Genomic DNA, 17,957 nt, shown 5'->3' with positions numbered 1-17,957 from the left:
GTATCGCTGATTAAGGACTGGCGAGCAGGACTTCAAAGTACTCCAGGTTGAGTTTTCTGGGAAGGTCAAGAGTTTCCCCTGGGATATCTCAACGGATTGAGACTTGCCCAGTCGCAGTATCTCTGGGTTTCCACGGTGGCCTTGATATTGTTGGATTGATTGACAGAATCCAGGATACACAACACGGTGAGCTTTTCAGCAGCTAACCTGGCTTCTATACTCACAACAGGCTGTAGCATGCCGCAATGAGGTGTGAGCTCAATATGGGGGTGTCATTGCAGCTCCGCGTCAGCAAGTGAATCTGTCCCGTCAATATCATCATTTGAGGTAGACTGGTTTGAGGCGGCACCGCCACTCTCTCGGGCGTCCTACTTCCATCATCAACCTGGGTGCCATGAACGAGATTGGTGTGGTTACCGAGTCACGCTTTTCACTGGAGAGGTTTGCGTTTCAGGGAGTACCATTGTTGACTGAAAGGGACCTCATCGATGCCGTTCAACTTGGAATTAGCTGCAGCAAAGATGGTGCAGTTCCCACGCAGCTCAACGTGGGCCTCGTCCGACGAAGCTATCAGCCCGGACAGTCTGTGTCGTACAAAGAGGACGCCCGCTTTGGCATCCTCCACAACATGAGAAATGAAAACGTGCTCCCAACAGAACAAGGCGGCAGCACCGACATCATCAGACAGCTTATGGCGCATTCCGGTACAGACCCATCGATTCTGCAACAGAAGCGACCCAGGAGCTGTTCGTCCAGCACGTCAAAGAAGTCTTGGGAAGACTACTTGCTCTGCCGGCAGCCGAACTGAGCATCATCACACCCTTGTCAGTTGTTGGTATTGATTCTCTGGTAAGTATTGAGACTCGGCGATGGTGGCGCCAGAATCTGGGATTGGAGATTAGTATCTTGGAGATTACGAATGCGGCTTCGATCACGCATTTGGTTGGAGCTGCTATTCGGGGATTGCAGGCGAAGATGGGACATGTGTCGAAGTAGATCATGGAATTTTAGTGGCTCATCTGTATGCAGGTTGCTTGGCAGTTACTGGAAATAGACGTGTGCAGTTTGTGTAACCACGTTCGCAGGAGCCATGCATTCAGTGTTACACAGATCAGTCATTAGTATCTAATCGCAGGTCAATTAGATTCAATAGATAGTGAATTATATATTCTTGAGTCCTCCCTTGCATTAAAGTGCAACCATCCAAGGCGGATGTTGAAGTCGTAGCCAGCATGTCGGCTGACACAATATCGCTTCAGCAGTCTTATATAGCAAGTTTACTCTATGATTCCCATCTTCAGTACGATCAACTAAATGTCTCTCACAACAGGAACTCTCGTCCGAGATAACATCGACCTCTACTATGAACTCCGTGGAACGGGACCTCCCCTTCTGCTCATCCCCGGCGGATACGGGACATGCATACCGTACACCAAGATAGCCGACCACCTCTCTGCCCGATTCCGCGTCATCACACTCGATCGACGGGGCTATCTCCGCAGCAAAAAGCGCCACCCATCAAGGTCCAACTCCCAAACCCTCTTCACCGAGAACGCGCACGACATCGCCGCTCTCCTGCAAACCGTCACACGCGAGCCGGTCCTCGCTTTCGCCTCCTCCTTCGGCACCTACCCCTCCATCGAACTCCTCCGTCTATACCCATCTCTCATCCGCAAGCTGATCATCCACGACCCCGTCATCGTCGACCTCGTCACCCCACGCAACCAAATCCCCGTACGAAACGGCCTCAAAGCCGGCGTGCACGCCTACCGCACCCACGGAGGCGCAGCGGCAAGTACCCACCTCACACACCTCGTCACCAACGAGGCCGACCACGCGCTGATCCGCGGCTCGCGCGGGTTCGCGCAGATGCGAGACGTGATACTCCAGTCGTTACAGTTTCTGTTCGACGAGGAGGTCGACGCGGCGCTGGGCTACGTGACTGATGTGCCGTTTTTGCGGAGTCAGCGCGACAGGATATACCTCGTGAAGGGCGAGCTGACGAGTACGCCGTTTACGGCTGAGCCGGTGGTGATGCTGGCGAGGGGGATGGGGGTTGATATCAAGGAGATTGTGGGGGGACATGCGGGGTTTGTGATTTCTCCGGGGGAGTTTTCGGGGGCGTTGGAGGGGATATTGGGAATAGGGAGGGAGTCGAAGTTGTAGTTGACATTGATTTATATAGTTGTGTTACAGCCAAAGCCGGTGATTTTGGTTGTAAGATCGTCGCCTGTCAGCCACGGCTCGGTTTCGAACCATCTGTCCTGGTCGTCGTGTTTGGGGGCTGGATCTCCAGCTGTGACGTTGAAGATGTGCATCTGGTTGATCTTGATGTTCGTCGTTGAACCTGCTGTATCTCCCACTTCTTTATACCCACTGTCCTCAGTTGAAGTGACCTTGAAGATAGCTCTCCTTGTCTCTGGATCAATGTGTAAATTGACACCATCATCTCCAATCGAGTAGGCCTTTGTATACTCTATTCCCCCACCGCGCATGATATCCTTCACCTCTCTTTCGGCATTAACACTCTTCGCAAGATTTATACACTCCCCACTCCATTTAAACAGCCTCAATCTCGGCTTAAGCTGAAAGATAACATGCGACGAATCCATAAGCGTATACCTCTTTCTCCCTCGGTAGTCCCTCCACCAAAGTGGTCCGGGGAAGAGGACTCCCACCGTAACTGGTGTTTCATCATCAAAACCAGTGAGTAAAAGGATATGCGGCTGCTGATCATTCAGAGCATTGATAGGAACAGCCAGTCGTATATCTGACAGTTTGACCGGATCTTCGAGTAACGTTCGCGTATCTTGTCGTCTTCGATGTGCGTGTGGGGATTGTGGCAGAATGAGCGATATTGCAGCGGGAATGGAGCCGGAGATACCGTGTGGGATTCTGGATAGAGACCCCATGGATGGCTGGAGGATGACGGCCCAGAGTTGGTGGAAGCGGCGGTGGAGGTTGGACTGGACATTAGCATGATCTGTGTATACGGTGGTGAGCTTACCAGTAGCTCCATGGCAGTATCAGACAGTTCTGATAGATCTCCGAGCGCATCAACGAGTATATCAGCCAGACCCCCTGAATCTGATCGTTCAAACGTCCCGTAATGGAAATTATCACCCCATCTCGGTGTATACAACCTCAACTTCAACATCAAATCCACCAACACCACCAGATCCTTTCTCTGCAGGTCATACCGCACACTGATTCCATCCCCAAGCACCCTCCTAACCACAGGTTCCAGCTCACTCTGTGAAGGTAAAAACGGCATCATACGAGGCTGCACCATAGCCAGCACATCCATCGCATCATTCAACACATCCACCGACTCATACTTGACCTCCTCAACAGGAACAGAAATACTCCGGAATATGCGCTTGAAATCAGCCTTTTCCGCATACTCTCGGTTGTTATGCCAGTAAGCGTCGCCGTATTCATCCGTACCGAGGAGGTCTGTTCCTTGGACGGCCAGAAGTGCTATCGCGCGTTGGAAGGCTTTATAGTCGAGTCTGTCTGGAGCCGTATGTTGGAATGGATGGTAGGCGTAGAAATGCAGACATCGCCAGAGGATCGGGATGGCTGGTTCGGGGATGAGGATCCCATGTTGGTTTTTGAGGTATCTTGCGAAACATGCCTCGTCCCAGTCTATTTATTAGATGGATCTGGATGGTTGATGGATGGAGACGTACATCGCTCGGTGTCTTGTGCACCGTCAATGCTGAATCTTGTCTGTAGACTGTCCAGCTGGTTGGATTTTGGTTTGAGTATTTTTGTGAGATCGTCGAGGATGGATTCTATTAATATTAATACAGCTTTTTATATCATAGTATAAGTTTAGTACCTATCGTGGCTTCCTCGTGATATCTTTTTAGTTTTTTCTTGTGATCTCTGAATAGAATTGCCTGGCCGATACCGAATAAAAATGATGCCATTGTTAGTTGATTTCTTTATCTTTACAGCTGAAGGTTTTAATATATAATAAGCGCAAGGCTGCTACGTGTCCTTGTCATTGAGGCTGTGTATCTACACCGCAGCCTGATGAATAGCCCAATCATCAAAACATAGAAACAAGATAAAAAGACACCATCATCAAGAATAAAATAAGAATAAAATCATCCATCCAACCACCTCACCAATTCATCCTCAAAGAATCTCCCCATCGCATCCTCCTGCAAACAGACCCTCACCTCCCAATCCTCATCCACCCTTGGCAAAATCCACACCAACCCATCCACCCTCGAATCAGGAATGTCAAACCTCTTCATCTTCCCAAGTTCTGTTCCGAAATCAAGTTCGTAGAATGGAAGCGCTCGCAAACTGCTCAGTGTGACGTCGCCCTGGCCGACTACCACCGCGCCCCAGTCGTGTGTATGCTGGACTTGGGAGATGAGGCTGCGGATGTGGGTGTCGTCTACTGCGGTGATGGATTTTTTAATTTCGAGGGCCAGGGTAAGGATTAGTTCTATTTCCTCTTTTGTGGGAGACTCTGAGGTGGTGGTGGTCATTGGGATGGGCTGGGTGTGTGTCCCGATGAAGCCATTTCCGATATAGGCAGATGGAATGGGAGGGCGGATTCTCCGGCGGATGTCCATTGCAAAGGCCAGTGTTGACATCTTGTCATCTCGTTGACTGAATCGTGCGTGATATATGCACCGCCAGATCAACGCCGTCACGATGTTATTCAGAGAGAGTGTCATGTCTGATATACCCTTCTCTAACAACAGTTCAACACAAGTATCATGGAGTAGTCGAATTCTCTCCGCAGAAAACGTCACCTTGCGACTGATGACTCTCGCACCTTCGCCTTGCATTCCAGCCCATCCAGGCTGGTCGTGAGTGTTTGTGTCTGTCTCAGCATCTGACTGGGATATTTTCTCATTCAACCGCTCCCGGACTTGCGCCTGAATCCCCAGAGTAGTCTTTATATCAACCGACATTTCAGATCGACAAAACCCCGCCACCATTTCCATCACAGTAAACACACCCACCGCATCCATCGCTGTGTGATGAAAGTACACACAAAACAATATCCCATCATCTAGTATATTCGCCTGAAACCGGATAACCGGATGCGCCTCCGATGGTAGGATATCAAACGGAACGGGTGCGTAGCTATCATTGAAGACATCGTCAAAGGAGACACTCTGGGGAGTATTCTGCTCAAGACATAATCCCGGATGATGTCTCGCTTGAAACATGGGGATGGAGGGTGAGGGAGATGGTTGGACCTGGCGGATGTTGATCTTATCTTTGACAGTGGCGATGGCTACGTCGCCTGTCAGGAAGGGGAGTTTAGCGATGACGTATGAGATGGCGGTGTCTAGTATTGGGATTGCTGATGGTGGGTTATCTAAATGGAAGGCGAAGAAAAAGGCCATGTTGGATGGGGGGATGGCATGGTCGAGGGGGGAGAGAAGGTATGGTTGGAATGACATTGTGCTTGTATTCTTGGATTGTTGAATGTTGGATGTTGGACTCTGGATGGATGGAATGAGGGGTATACATAATATATATTGTGGTTATAGAGCTAGACAAGGATGCTAGTATAGGATGTCTGTCATTGCCTACTAGGGTTTAGTGCTCACTCATCATGTCTGTATATGTTAACTATCCCCGAGTCTATGTATATAACATTTATACAATTGCATATAAACTGTATACAACTACAAGTTATAAGTATGCTCCTGAATACTGATAGTCTCCACCTCCCACGTCTTTCCCCCATCCGAACTACTGAATCCAGACGAAGTAGCCTCATTCATAGCCAGGGTATCTCCAAATGAAGAGTCGGCTTCTTCCAGCACGATCGTAGTCGATAGATATTCTATCTTATTAGCTTGTGCTACATTCGAAATAGAAAAAGACTTACTGTGTGCAGCTGCAGTGCTCTTGCAGGCATCGTCCTGGCATTCAACGGCTGTTCCCCAGCCTTGGGCGTGACCGGAGCCTAGACTGTTAGATATATAATATAGATAGAGGATGGATACGTACTGGTTGAGAGGGTAGAAACAACCTCTCCGTTGATAGAGACAGTCTGGTCGTATTTGCTGGTACTGTCATTATACTCATCTATCTTATTAGCGATATTCACCCTCACAATGAAGAAACTCACAATGCATGGTAACCCTATCCCCAACAGAAGCAGGAACCTGCTTCCCACCCAGCTGGGTTCCCTGCAGTGTACTCGCCCACGTACACCACTGTCCAGCCTTTGCACCGCAGTTTCTAAACAATCAGCATGCACTATATCATACTTCATGGGATGCTTACGCCTCCGGATCACTAAACGACACCGCCAACGCCTGGATCAGATCACCCCCACTCGTGCCCATGCCCGGCCACAGCGCAAGCCGGTCCTGCTGGGGACTCGGAGCCTCAGGAAGAACAATGGTAGTGTTTGCCTCGCGGATCCATGACGACGCAGGGCCGAAAGAAAAGTACGGGCCGAAGCCGATGGTGTTTTGGGCGTTGACGAGCCCGAGAGAGGCGAGGAGGGCGAGGGTTTTGATCATTTTCACTTTTGTTCTTCAGTTTGAATTATCTGGATGTATTTTCTTGGAAAGCGCAGGTTAGGGGTTTATATATTCTGCGAAAATAAATTAAGGGGAATATGCTCAATATTAAGATGTATGAAACGGTGGACTTGGTGGGACAGTTCGTTGTTTCATGTTTAGCTGGCGGAACATGTCTAGTAGCAGTCTAATACTGGTGAATTCATTATGAATAATTAAGAGTTTCATTTATTTTATCCGAATCATTCAATTTTTCGATTTTTGTCAGGTATGTTGTGGGTATATTAACTAATGTATATGTCGATGCCATGTGGCACTACCAAAAAAGGCAACATTAGGCTGGACGTAAATAAATTAAGTTTATGCATGCATTGCACTTTGTGACATCTGCACCCCACTTATTCTTCATCATGGATCTCAATCTACTCACAGTATACCCACATTTACAATGTCTGACAAAGTCTTCTTCCCCGATTATATCGACAAGGAGATTACCTTTTCTAATGAAAACGGCTCTACGACATGGATTCTCACTGAGAAACTTAGTGAGCAGAATGATCAACTGGACGAGTTTGAATTCAGGGAATTTGAGGATGTCTCGGCTGCCTATGGAGTCTTTCGTTGCAAGAATGCCAGCAACCCGCGTGACACTGCTACTATGAAGATATTTATGCAGTGTGTCTACCCTTAGCTACATAGATTTATATTAACATGATCAGGGTTCCCTACGCAGGATCAGAATTCACCTCTCGTCAAAAGAGAGCAGACCAGGCATCTGACCGACTCACCTATCAAGCGGAAAAAGAAACCGATGCTCTGAGACAGTTGACAGAGAGGAATTGTCAACATGCACCCAGGGTACTGGGGTATCAACAAGATAAGCAGGATGAGGAGGGACTGGTTCCAAACGGCTTCATTGTCTATCTGGTGATGGCGCTGGTGCCAGGCGTTCAGCTGGAACGTTCTCTCTATAGACAGATGCCACTTTCTGAACGGCAGAAAATTTGCAGGGCATTCAAGGTTGCCTGGCTGTATGTCTTCCTACTCTACCCAGGGCTACTTGCTGCTGATATCTGAATAGAGATTGTGTCATGGATGGGGGAATCTTCACTTATCGACATGGTATTTGCAGTGTTTCTTGGGATTCGACAGAGGAGAAGATGTGAGTATTATTACGGTCTCAGGTGCCTTCTGAATATCGCTGATAGGTGTCTGATAGTTACATTACCAATTTTGAATCATGCCGCCAGAGAGCACCGACTGACCGCTGGCAAGACATTATCTTTCTTCAATGGGGCTTAATGCAGCCACCTCGGGGATATGTTTGGTATGAGGAGACTGAGGAGCATCCTGATATGTCTTTGTGGAGGATCGAGTAATATCCTCAATTCAGTAATACCGTCCATTTAACTTAGTTCTACTAGGTCAAATAGCATGCATGGTACTTGAAGCAGGTTGTACGCCATGCCTTGCGGAGATAGCCACCATGTAATCATCAACACCCCGAATAAAGATGGGTGTACACGTGGGATTGATAGTGATCGGGGAAGGGGAATTTCCATTTCTGTATGTATTCCAATGCCAATTAATCAGTTAATTAAACAAGGGGGCAAAATCCGCCAAGTCTATATTTCTTTTACTAAAATGCCGTCAGTCGGTGCCTATGCACTTATCTCCGCTTCTCCGACTCCGAGTATGTATTTAAGAGCAGTGAAAATATAATATCTTTTATCTTCAGCTCTAAACATATAATATTCATCTCCAGCATACTTCTATCATGCCCCTCAAAATCCTCATCTCAGGCGGCGGAATCGCCGGCCCTGCCCTCGCCTTCTGGCTATCCAAACTAGGCCACCACATCACCATCTTCGAACGCTTTCCCTCCCTCCGCGCGTCAGGCCAGCAAATCGACCTACGAGGTCACGGAATCGAAGTTATGAAAAGGATGGGATTGGAGGAGATATTCCGGTCGAAAGCAGTTGCAGAAAAGGGTCTTCAATTTGTCGATGCCCACGGCAAGCAAAGGGCTTTCTTTGCCGTCAACGCAAAAGAAGGACTGCAGAGTTTCACGACGGACTATGAGATTATGAGAGGCGATCTCTGTCGGATATTATACGATGCTACCAAGGATAATGTGCAGTATATCTTTGGCGTGTCGGTAGAGAGTCTAGCACAAGATGCACAGCGCGTGAATGTGCACTTCTCCAACGGAAAGCAAGACACATTTGACCTCGTCGTTGGGGCAGACGGGCAGAGCTCTCGAACAAGACGCATGATTGTCGACGCAGACAAGCCGGATCCGTTCCGTTTTCTCGGTCTGTATACTGCCCACATGACGATTCCGCGGGAGGACGATGAATATGTTAGTTCGATCTTCCATGCGCCGGGGAAGAGGTCTGTTTTTACCAGACGGCATGCGGAGGATACGATTCAGGGGTATCTGAGTTACTGCGGAGTGTCTGATGAACTGCAAAATGCTCGGGATATTCAAGCACAGAAGAAAGCATGGGCGAAACTGTTCGACGGCGCAGGATGGCAGTCTAACAGAATCATCAACGCCATGCAAACCGACTCAGCCGGCGACTTTTACTCTGCCAAAGTCGGACAAGTCAAACTGGACAGATGGTCTCGCGGACGAATCGTCCTCACCGGCGATGCTGCATTCTGTCCATCTCCAATGACAGGAATGGGCACGACATCCGCTCTAGTAGGCGCGTACGTGATGGCTGGAGAAATTGGGCGATTCTGCAAGAATGATAATAGTGAAGAAGCAGTCATGGCTGCATTAGACAGTTACGATTGTCGCTTCAGGCCGTTTATCGATCAGGTGCAGCGATTAGCCCCTGGGATGCCTGGGTTGGCGTTTCCGGAGACAGCATGGGGAATTGCGATACTGCATTTCCTAATGTGGTTGGCTGTGTTTTTGCGGGTGGATATTCTGACCTCATGGCTTCTGGGTGAGGATGTCAAGTGGGAGATGCCTGAATATGCAGAGCTTATGCAGAGCTGAAGTGATTGGTTTTAATTGTTGTAATACTCTCGTCTCTGGAGGTCAAATGAAATTGCGATTATCGTATGTAGTCAAGGATAAAAACCCTACCATCACTGAAGGCAAGATGGCCGAGTTGGTCCAAGGCGTGAGGTTAAGGTCCACCTTAATACCTAGCTGTTAGCTTCCTCATCATCATCTGATGGCGTGGGTTCGAATCCCACTCTTGTCATTTCTTTTTGCTGGACTCTGGACCATCGCCTGCCTCGGGAATATCCCACTATCCTGTGGGGCTCCGCCATGACTCTAACAGCCGCCCCACATCGATCTTGTCTGATGGAAAGTTTCCGCCGTTCGGAGAAAATCAGTGATGTGGCTGGCTGTGCACATAGATGCTTCCTGCCTTTTGCATGCTGCATACAGACTCCTATTCCACCTGATAGAAGCGGCCAGCATACTCAGGTTGAGCTCGGGTGGGAGGATGAGAATCCAGGATGAATGTTCTGCTTCTGGTTTGATTGTCGATCGTTGATGTTAATCGACAACGTCTCTTAAAAAGACCCTTGCTAGAATTGAACGCACCATTCCAACTATCGATATCGTATGATTCCTTCCAGGTGTAGCACAAAGCATCCAATTGGACTGGGATCTGGGTAATATCAAAAACTCGAGGATTCTGCTCGACGAAAGCCCAAATCCTGTTGGTTGTATCCAGATTTGGCTGGATCTCCGGTGAATGGACATACTTCTCAATCTGGTCACGGTAAAAGCCAACCGTCCTCAGCTGTAGATCGAACGATCTATTGGAATAGGTCTGACAACTGTTGTTGGTAGAGAAAGCCGTACACGACCTTCTTGCAGAGTGTTGTTTTGCCGACACCTGCCTAGCCTGCTATGAAGATCCGTCTAAGATAGAGTTCTGTTGTCTTGTACTCTTAGTTTGAAAAGGTTAAGCAAATATGTCTGCTCTCCTGTTGTGTCGACAACCGCTAGATTGATATAGCAGTGACTCATTGGTAGCCAATTGCCGGAGAGGCGCTGGACACCTAGTCGTCTATTTTCATCCTCGGTATAATACCCCAGCAAGGCGGTCTTTGTATAGTATTCTCTTGCGGTTTTGCACCTCCGATAGGTGCTGGTGAGGAAGCTGCCATGGCTGTCGACCTCTTCACCTGCTACCTCCAGCGATCCGAACGCTTTGAGGGACCAGCGGTATGTTTTCTTGTTGAGCTTCTTGAATGAGAGACGATCATGCGCCGTCAGTGATTCACACCGAGCGGAACATGCAATCTATGCCTGCACACGATCATCCTTACTGTAAGGGATTTGGGTGTAGATATGGTCGATTCTTTGCGGAAGCACATCTCATGCTTGTTCGAGCTATGAATAGAGACCACATAGGAAGTGTGAATTCTCTCGACACTGCGCCTCTCTTGTGAAAACCTCGAGTTGATTTAATGCCCCGCTGCGTATTAAGATGCTGGTCGATCGGAGAGTTGTGTACCACGTTTTCCCAGTACGCTTTTTAAGCGCATCCCAGGTGTAATCTTTTAGTTTCAAACCACTCCTATCTTTATGACTTCCCACATCTTCCTGGATCAATGCTGGTGACAGCGCTAACGGTCATCATCGTGAGATCCGTTGCTCGAAGCACACCACGCAGCGACGCGCTGCCAATTGTGTCATCGTCTGGTATACCACGTAAAGCCAGACCGGCATATCAAGCGGTGTGCGCTAGGTGGAGCTCTGAATGCCCACTCAGGTCGTCAAACAGGCCGCACACCGGTTTGTACAGACTATCGTGGCTAATATCCGAGACTCCAGTGTCTGCCATAGCATCCAGCACAATTCCGAGGACGTAGGGTATTTCGTATCCTTCCAAACTTCCCTGCTCCCTTGCTCTCTCCAAGCTTACTTTCAAGCTCTGGAACAGCGGCCCAAGCACTGATTTAGTGTCTGAGTGCGGCTCAGCCTGTCTAATGGCATACGCTAGAGTGCGAAGGAGGAGTGGATCGAGAGCATTTCCGTCTGCTGTCCTGTTGATAATCGCGTTCACGAAATTCCGCAGTAGCCTGATACGTAGGTCGTTCGACAGGGCTTCCAAGAGTAAGGCAGCCTCCCACGCGTAATTTGGAATCTCTGTAGTGCGAGAACATGATTGATCGCGGTTCTGCACCACGCTTTCAGAGCGGTTTTCTCGGGGCGATCAGGCGCTAGCAACGGTTCTTCAACCGGCCAATGAGGTCGGCGGTGTTAATCGGGCGCGAGGGAATATACAGGAACTCAGCTGACATTTGTATCGTTTGTGAAGGTGGCGGCAGAACTTCTCTTCGAGGGTGGGGGAGAGGAAAGGTGTTCCTCCCCACCTGCCAGCTGGCAGGTGGGGGGGCAGGAAGACGAGGATCAACAACCGCTGATTTAATCCTGCCACGAAATACTACACGATAAATAAGATGAACTCGATCGATATCGAATGAAAGTATCCTCACTTTTTATTCTTATTTATATTATTATATTATTGTTGTTGTTGTTGTTGTTGTTGTTGTTGTTGTTGTTGTTGTTGTTGTTGTTGTTATTTTTGAATACCTTGAAGAATTGGAGATTACTCTGCGGGTTTAGAATTACCCCGCAAGCATAAGTATCCTCCGCAGACCCTGTATAACAAAAGGGAGCCCTAGGTGTATACCTAGTATAGAAGTAGGTAACAGTCTGATATAATAGACGGTTATGCTCATGTACTGCACTGCACTGCGACGGTAGTTGCAGTATTATGCAGGCACCCGAAAAACGAATCCGACATAAAATGTGCCTTACTTCATCTTAACTGATTGATTCACCTCTGCTGTTACTAGACATAAAACCACCATATATTCATATTCATCCTGTCATTCATAATCGTTATACATAATCTCATTCAGCATCAAAAGAAACATAAAAATCACCTCTTTGGCTGCCACGCTCGAAACAATAGCACACTCCCAACGACATGACCCTCGACCCTCCCAAACTCCTGTTCAAGAGACTTCATAAACCCATCTTCATCGTCCTCGTGGTTATGGAAAATGCCCTTTTGATTGTACAGCCGCAGTATATGTCTTGTAACCAAGCTGTGACGCACACCATTGCCTAGGACCGTAGCCCCGAACAGCACTCCATCATCCTTGAGATGCTCTTTCACATTGGCGAATACACGGCCTTTTTCTTTCGTAGTTCCAGAAAGACAATGAAGAAGTAGAATCATCGAGATAGAGTCGAATCGAGGCTGTGCTGGAATTGTAAAAGGACGTAAGACATCTGTATTTATGCAGGTGGTGTCTGGTCGGTTGATGCGATTGGCAGCGAAGGTGAGGGTATTCGGGTTCAGATCCACCAGTGTGATATTCTGTAATATCTTTGGATGGCTCTTTGTGATGGATGCTGGGAAATAGCCAGTCCCGACTCCAATGTCCATGTGGTTATGTCCAGTGTTTGCTTGGAAGAATGGGAGGAGGACGTTTTTTGTTGGACAGCGCCATATATATTTATTGCTGAGTCCGAGAACCACCGTGTCGTAGATACGCAGGGTAAAGGGTTTGTATGCAGCTGCACCCGCGTTTATTTGTGCCATTTTTTATTTATTTATCTGAGAAGATGAAATTAAAATAAAACAATGGGATTATCAGCTTTAAAATATTCAAAAGTATTCCCACCATCCCATTGTGCCCGCTAATCCGCTATAACCAGACTAAGGCTGCCACATCATCAGTGCCCGCTTAGCAGCCGGTCTAAATCCCACCGTCACCAGGTTGATTTCAAAGCTTATACGGTCAGGCCACCAGCCTAGACTCTCTCAAACCAAATCAGCTCCTCCAAATCCTCTTCGAAATGGATCCCCATTCTGACAGCCTTGTCGTGTTCGAATACAAACTCCGCTCGGATCCCGACATCCCCACCTTCGAGGAAATCTGCCAAATGAGCGAGGTATTTGGTCTGGTCGCAGACATGTTCGAAGGTCAGTGTAAATCCCATTGATCGGTCTGTGGCGTCGACAAAGAGCTGTCCGTCTTTGATTTGGACTGTCAAGGTGTGATATCCTGCGTTCCAGTACTCGCCTGTATAGGAGTCGAGAGGCTTCTCTTGAGGCTGGGACTCTGTAATACCAGGACACAGCTTCTGCCGTGCTTCTTCCGTTTCTTTCTTTTCGTCAAAATCAGAAGCAGACTCGATTGCATTCCAATCAGGCCGTTCAGAAGTTGGCACCTTCAGCACCTCATCGATAAACTCCCTCATGATGATAACCGCCACGGTCTCCGACGCCGCTGCATTACCCAGAATCACACCCCCGAATTTGAAATCAGGGAGAAAGAAATGGCAAGATGCAAAGCCTGATACGCACCCATCGTGGCGGATGACTTGGTAGCCTTTGTAATAGAACATTTCCAACCCGGCGCAGTACACAGTAGGTGAGATGAACGGACCTAGGTCTTCTGCGTCGGGGTTGGGGAATGTCCGTGTTTTAATGAGACCTTTGTAGACGTCGTCATTGATGGGATGTTCGTGGTTCATGAGTGCCTTCACCCAGAGAATGTAGTCATTTACACTCGTCATGATAGACCCCGCACCTTGCGCTTCAGGACAATCTGGTGTGTCAAATCCGTTGTACTCCTCTTTCTCTTCATCCCAGAAATATCCACTTGCAATGCGATCGCCTAGTCCATGAGCTCTAGCACGCTCGGGTTGGAGATGCGTCGACTTCATCCCGAGTGGCTGGAAGAAGTGTTGATGGAGAAAGTCAGGAAATGACAGTCCACTCTTCTTTTCAACGAGATACGTAGCAACAGTATACATCATGTTGCAGTACATATATTTCGATCTAATCGGTGTTGAGACAGACAAATTGCGCAGATTCCTCGTAACAGATCGCGCATCATCCGGCTGTGCTGCTCGCGGACTTAGATACGAGCTATCGTGTCTGTTTCTGTCAGCGCGAGCTGCGAAAGAGTAGATAACTTACCCAGCCATGCCAGTTCGATGACTCAGTATATCTTCCACAGTTACACTCTCTGTATATCCCTCTCCCGGCATGACAAAATCATCCGGCAGTAATTCCGACATGATCGTCTCATACTGCACATCAGGATACTTGTCATCATCCACCAACAATCCCACAGACGCAGCTGTCAGAGACTTGGAGGATGAGGCAATGTCAAATATAGTATCTGCCGTACATGGCTTTGGTGGACTCAACGATGCCTTGCCGTATCCAGCTGAAGCAATTGTTTCGTCCTGGACGACTGCAATGGCGAGACCGGGAACGTGGTGTTGCTCGAGGAGATCCTCGATGTGAGAGGAAAATGCAGGTGAGTTGAAGAGATCCATTGTGCTGTTTTATCAATAAATTACCTATGATTAAAATGCCGGAATCGTCAATTAAATATGTTTTTATATTGTGATCAACCAGATGACTCCGCCACGTCACAGCCTTGCTTACGTGCATTTCTGACCATAATTGAGAAACAAGGTAAATTTAAATAAAGATCCAATTATATACAAATACTTAAATATATCCACATTGACTCATAATCTTACTGCCTAGTATTGCAGATCTTTCCCGCCACAGCATTGTGACTCCGCTGTGATTGAATGACACTCATAGCAGGACAGTTCCACCAAATGTACTATCAAGCATCAAGTAGGCCCATGTAAAGTATTCTTTTAATATACAGTTAAAGTTAAGCAAGTCATTCAAACCTGCCAAGCTCTGATATATACCCAAAGATAAGCACGGATTCCTTGTTGACCGTCAGTTGCCGGGGTAGGCTCTTCTGGCCTTGCTGTGTATTGCCAATCCCCAACTACCTTATCACCTGGATGTCTAGGACCTCAAGTAGCAGTGCCTGATTATAGTGGTCAAGCCGCTGTTCGGCATACTTGATCGGACATTTATGTCATATTTCTATGCCAGTGGGCGTAAAAGACAAAGCCATCGTAGTCCGGATCGTTCTGGTTTTGCATGTTTTAAGTTCTCTAACGATTCGTGTCCCGTATCATCAGCACCTGGATCCGGTGGTATAGAAGTTATAGCTCCCAAATATTGTCCTTTCAATCGGCGAAGCGTAAAAACCCAGGAAGTGGTGCCTGTCTAAGAATGCCCGGTTGGCTGGTGTACGAGCCAGCATTCCGAGTCCGTCCCAAAGACCAAGCTGCTGCTCAGGCTTGAGTCTCCATTCGTTTCTGGATTTGCCCGTTCTGGTCGGAGATACACGTAGATCTGGGAGATGGGACCAGCTCAACCTGGCCGACGTTTTGTTGGAATCGGCCAAATATGCATGTCTCGTCTGCGTGCAGAGGACGGTCGTAATGATGGATTTCTAATAGTTTTGTTGCAACTCGCACCAGGAACATCTTGCCGGGACTGACTCCAATTTGTTGGACTGGAAGCATTGTCTCTGGCAGGCTGGTGTGGTGTTGGTTCCATTGAGAGGAAGTAATTTGAGTTTATTTCGAGAAGGACAGCATGACTTCCCTTCTTGGTGAAGATGCCAGGATACCTCTGGCTCTAGGTTGGTAGAGGACTGCATGAGACTGATGATCTCGTCGGTAAGGGTAGGTATGTGGAGCCTGCATTTGCGATTGCTGCCGAGAAAATCGTCGTTGAGTATGTAGTCAGACAACACTTGATTGAGTTAGTATAGCATTCATACTGTGAGAAAGGACATACTGTGTGAATATTCTCATCATAGCTGCCAGGTAGGATAGACAAGATCGACTATATTCTCGATCGATTTGATGGATCATCCTCTAGCTGGGATTTTCCAAAGTTAGAACTCCAATGGGCTTGAGTATGTCGAAATATGAATTCCATGAAGATTAATCATAGTGATCACTTTTTTAGTCGAATGGATAATCTCAAGAGTAGTTGAAGAGATGAAGAATGAAGATGTAGGGCAGACATCGGTATATATTCGGGGAATTGGGTGAATTGATCGGTTTCACTAGTATGAAATTATCTGTAATGGCTATTCATTGCATACAACATGGGAATTGACAACTCTGTCTGTATGTATTCACCATAAAAATAATGGGCTGAGCATCTCCAGATAGGGTCATCCCGTCCCGCCGGCTCGGGTAAAAAATATAAAACAAGAAAAAGAAATGACAAGAGTGGGATTCGAACCCACGCCATCAGATGATGATGAGGAAGCTAACAGCTAGGTATTAAGGTGGACCTTAACCTCACGCCTTGGACCAACTCGGCCATCTTGCCTTGATGATTAATCACTGCAGAAATGTATGGTTCACACGGTAGTTGATATACGTAGTCATTTCTGCTTTTAACTACAACTTTGCCAACTTCAGCTGCACTCTATCCGCCAACTCCTCCAAAATATCAGCCACTCGATCCGGCATACTCAGAAAGGGGAAATGCGAGCTCTTCAACGAGTATATCCACTCTGTCCCGAGTGTTCCAGCCATATGTTCCTGAATCGGGAATGGTAATGCCTGATCTTCTTCACACAAAATATAAGCAGATGGAATAGAATGCCACGGTTCATACGTCGAAGCACCAGAGAAAACACCGATCGACGTATGCGTCAGACTGTCACTCCATTTCTCCTGTTCATCGGGAGAGACATCGTGGAATCCGACTTTGACGCGGTTATCGACGGATACATAGTCGCCCTATTCATTAATATAGTGCCACGAAAGATTAGAGATACTCACATCAATATTCATCCACGGCAGAAACTCCCCACCCAGCATATCTTTCAGACTTGTTCCCTTTGGAAGGACAAAAGCAGACATGTATACGACCAGGACAACGCCTCCTTTTTTGCCCTGTCTGCTTCTATCGGCTTTGCTGAGTCCTTCGACTGCGTTGGAGGTCACGACGCCACCGTATGAATGTCCCACTACCACAACATCTTTTCCTTCCTCGACCAATTTTGTCAATGTTTGTCGGAGGGAGGAAACATCGTCTGTTAGTGTTTTTGTCGGTGGTTCTGCGCCGATCGACGGATGAGCAGGTGATTCGGAGGGAATATTCCTCCGCGATAAACGAGACTGAAGTTGTTCATAGACTGGTGGTAAACACCAGGCACCGAGGACGAGGACGATAGTCGGTTTGGATGGCATTCTGCTATAGCTTGACTGGTGAGGGGGAAAAAAAGGCGCAACCTCCATATTATCCTCCATATTATACTATCGGAGTATCACCCCCGCTCATTGCAGCTAGCGCGAGGTCGACGCGTTTTACAGCCTGTCGTGTCCAGAAATTGAGTCTGACAGGTGAAGCTATACCGTTTCTTGCTACGTGCATGTGTCAGGACGGCACTAGTGCTGTGGCTAGTTTTGACGGTTGTAAACATCGGCATTTGGTGCGGGGAAGGACGAGGCTGAGATATCACTTTGTTATCTTCATATTAATGATGCCAAGAATACTGTCTGGATATACTGTAGATATTAGTTGTCAA

General features: G+C 47.7%; 10 protein-coding genes and 2 non-coding genes across 12 annotated transcripts; 5 read left to right on the top strand and 7 right to left on the bottom strand.

Annotated features, from left to right (window-relative positions):
- Positions 1-394: 394 nt before the first annotated feature.
- On the top strand, positions 395-996 carry ASPWEDRAFT_171887 (acyl carrier protein; the record flags this gene model as incomplete). The annotated part of the gene is made up of 2 exons (XM_040830862.1): positions 395-746; positions 800-996. The coding sequence occupies 2 exons, from the start codon at positions 395-397 to the stop codon at positions 994-996; spliced, it is 549 nt and encodes a 182-aa protein (XP_040688734.1).
- Positions 997-1,061: 65 nt separating this feature from the next.
- On the top strand, positions 1,062-2,199 carry ASPWEDRAFT_489809 (alpha/beta fold hydrolase). Its single transcript, XM_040837194.1, has one exon. The coding sequence runs from the start codon at positions 1,315-1,317 to the stop codon at positions 2,164-2,166; it is 852 nt and encodes a 283-aa protein (XP_040688733.1). The 5' UTR covers positions 1,062-1,314; the 3' UTR covers positions 2,167-2,199.
- A 394-nt stretch (positions 2,200-2,593) lies between these two features.
- Positions 2,594-4,025, bottom strand: ASPWEDRAFT_489922 (uncharacterized protein). Its single transcript, XM_040837198.1, has 3 exons — positions 3,845-4,025; positions 3,693-3,797; positions 2,594-3,648 (listed from the first exon to the last, which is right to left on the bottom strand). Exons 1-3 carry the CDS (start codon positions 3,933-3,935, stop codon positions 2,738-2,740), a joined length of 1,107 nt encoding a protein of 368 aa, XP_040688732.1. The 5' UTR covers positions 3,936-4,025; the 3' UTR covers positions 2,594-2,737.
- Positions 4,026-5,713, bottom strand: ASPWEDRAFT_489921 (uncharacterized protein). Its single transcript, XM_040837197.1, has one exon. It carries the CDS (start codon positions 5,436-5,438, stop codon positions 4,116-4,118), a length of 1,323 nt encoding a protein of 440 aa, XP_040688731.1. The 5' UTR covers positions 5,439-5,713; the 3' UTR covers positions 4,026-4,115.
- On the bottom strand, positions 5,667-6,515 carry ASPWEDRAFT_171883 (uncharacterized protein; the record flags this gene model as incomplete). Its single annotated transcript, XM_040830861.1, has 5 exons — positions 5,667-5,827; positions 5,873-5,950; positions 5,995-6,072; positions 6,116-6,228; positions 6,274-6,515. The coding sequence occupies 5 exons, from the start codon at positions 6,513-6,515 to the stop codon at positions 5,667-5,669; spliced, it is 672 nt and encodes a 223-aa protein (XP_040688730.1).
- A 446-nt stretch (positions 6,516-6,961) lies between these two features.
- On the top strand, positions 6,962-8,118 carry ASPWEDRAFT_68470 (uncharacterized protein; the record flags this gene model as incomplete). Its single annotated transcript, XM_040838971.1, has 4 exons — positions 6,962-7,190; positions 7,235-7,546; positions 7,597-7,677; positions 7,735-8,118. Coding segments are annotated over 4 exons (782 nt in total), but the record flags the coding sequence as incomplete, so codon positions are not given.
- ASPWEDRAFT_40183 (uncharacterized protein) lies at positions 8,061-9,760 on the top strand. Its single transcript, XM_040835260.1, has 2 exons — positions 8,061-9,669; positions 9,729-9,760. Exon 1 carries the CDS (start codon positions 8,293-8,295, stop codon positions 9,523-9,525), a length of 1,233 nt encoding a protein of 410 aa, XP_040688728.1. The 5' UTR covers positions 8,061-8,292; the 3' UTR covers positions 9,526-9,669; positions 9,729-9,760.
- Positions 9,626-9,736, top strand: ASPWEDRAFT_t141. Its single transcript has one exon. It is a non-coding gene; the product is annotated as a tRNA-Leu (tRNA).
- A 2,682-nt stretch (positions 9,761-12,442) lies between the features above and the next one.
- Positions 12,443-13,111, bottom strand: ASPWEDRAFT_171879 (class I SAM-dependent methyltransferase; the record flags this gene model as incomplete). The annotated part of the gene is made up of 1 exon (XM_040830860.1): positions 12,443-13,111. One exon carries the CDS (start codon positions 13,109-13,111, stop codon positions 12,443-12,445), a length of 669 nt encoding a protein of 222 aa, XP_040688727.1.
- Positions 13,112-13,323: 212 nt separating this feature from the next.
- Positions 13,324-14,862, bottom strand: ASPWEDRAFT_27728 (uncharacterized protein; the record flags this gene model as incomplete). Its single annotated transcript, XM_040833030.1, has 2 exons — positions 13,324-14,455; positions 14,498-14,862. 2 exons carry the CDS (start codon positions 14,860-14,862, stop codon positions 13,324-13,326), a joined length of 1,497 nt encoding a protein of 498 aa, XP_040688726.1.
- A 1,777-nt stretch (positions 14,863-16,639) lies between these two features.
- ASPWEDRAFT_t118 lies at positions 16,640-16,750 on the bottom strand. The gene has a single exon. It is a non-coding gene; the product is annotated as a tRNA-Leu (tRNA).
- ASPWEDRAFT_40178 (alpha/beta hydrolase) lies at positions 16,711-17,777 on the bottom strand. Its single transcript, XM_040835259.1, has 2 exons — positions 17,209-17,777; positions 16,711-17,166 (listed from the first exon to the last, which is right to left on the bottom strand). Exons 1-2 carry the CDS (start codon positions 17,617-17,619, stop codon positions 16,822-16,824), a joined length of 756 nt encoding a protein of 251 aa, XP_040688725.1. The 5' UTR covers positions 17,620-17,777; the 3' UTR covers positions 16,711-16,821.
- Between the last annotated feature and the right edge of the window lie 180 nt (positions 17,778-17,957).

Source organism: Aspergillus wentii, assembly GCF_001890725.1.
Source record: "Aspergillus wentii DTO 134E9 unplaced genomic scaffold ASPWEscaffold_4, whole genome shotgun sequence".
In the NCBI taxonomy this organism is placed as follows: domain Eukaryota; kingdom Fungi; phylum Ascomycota; class Eurotiomycetes; order Eurotiales; family Aspergillaceae; genus Aspergillus; species Aspergillus wentii.
The sequence above is the reverse complement of the archived record's forward strand: the minus strand, read 5'-3'. Positions and strand labels throughout refer to the sequence as shown.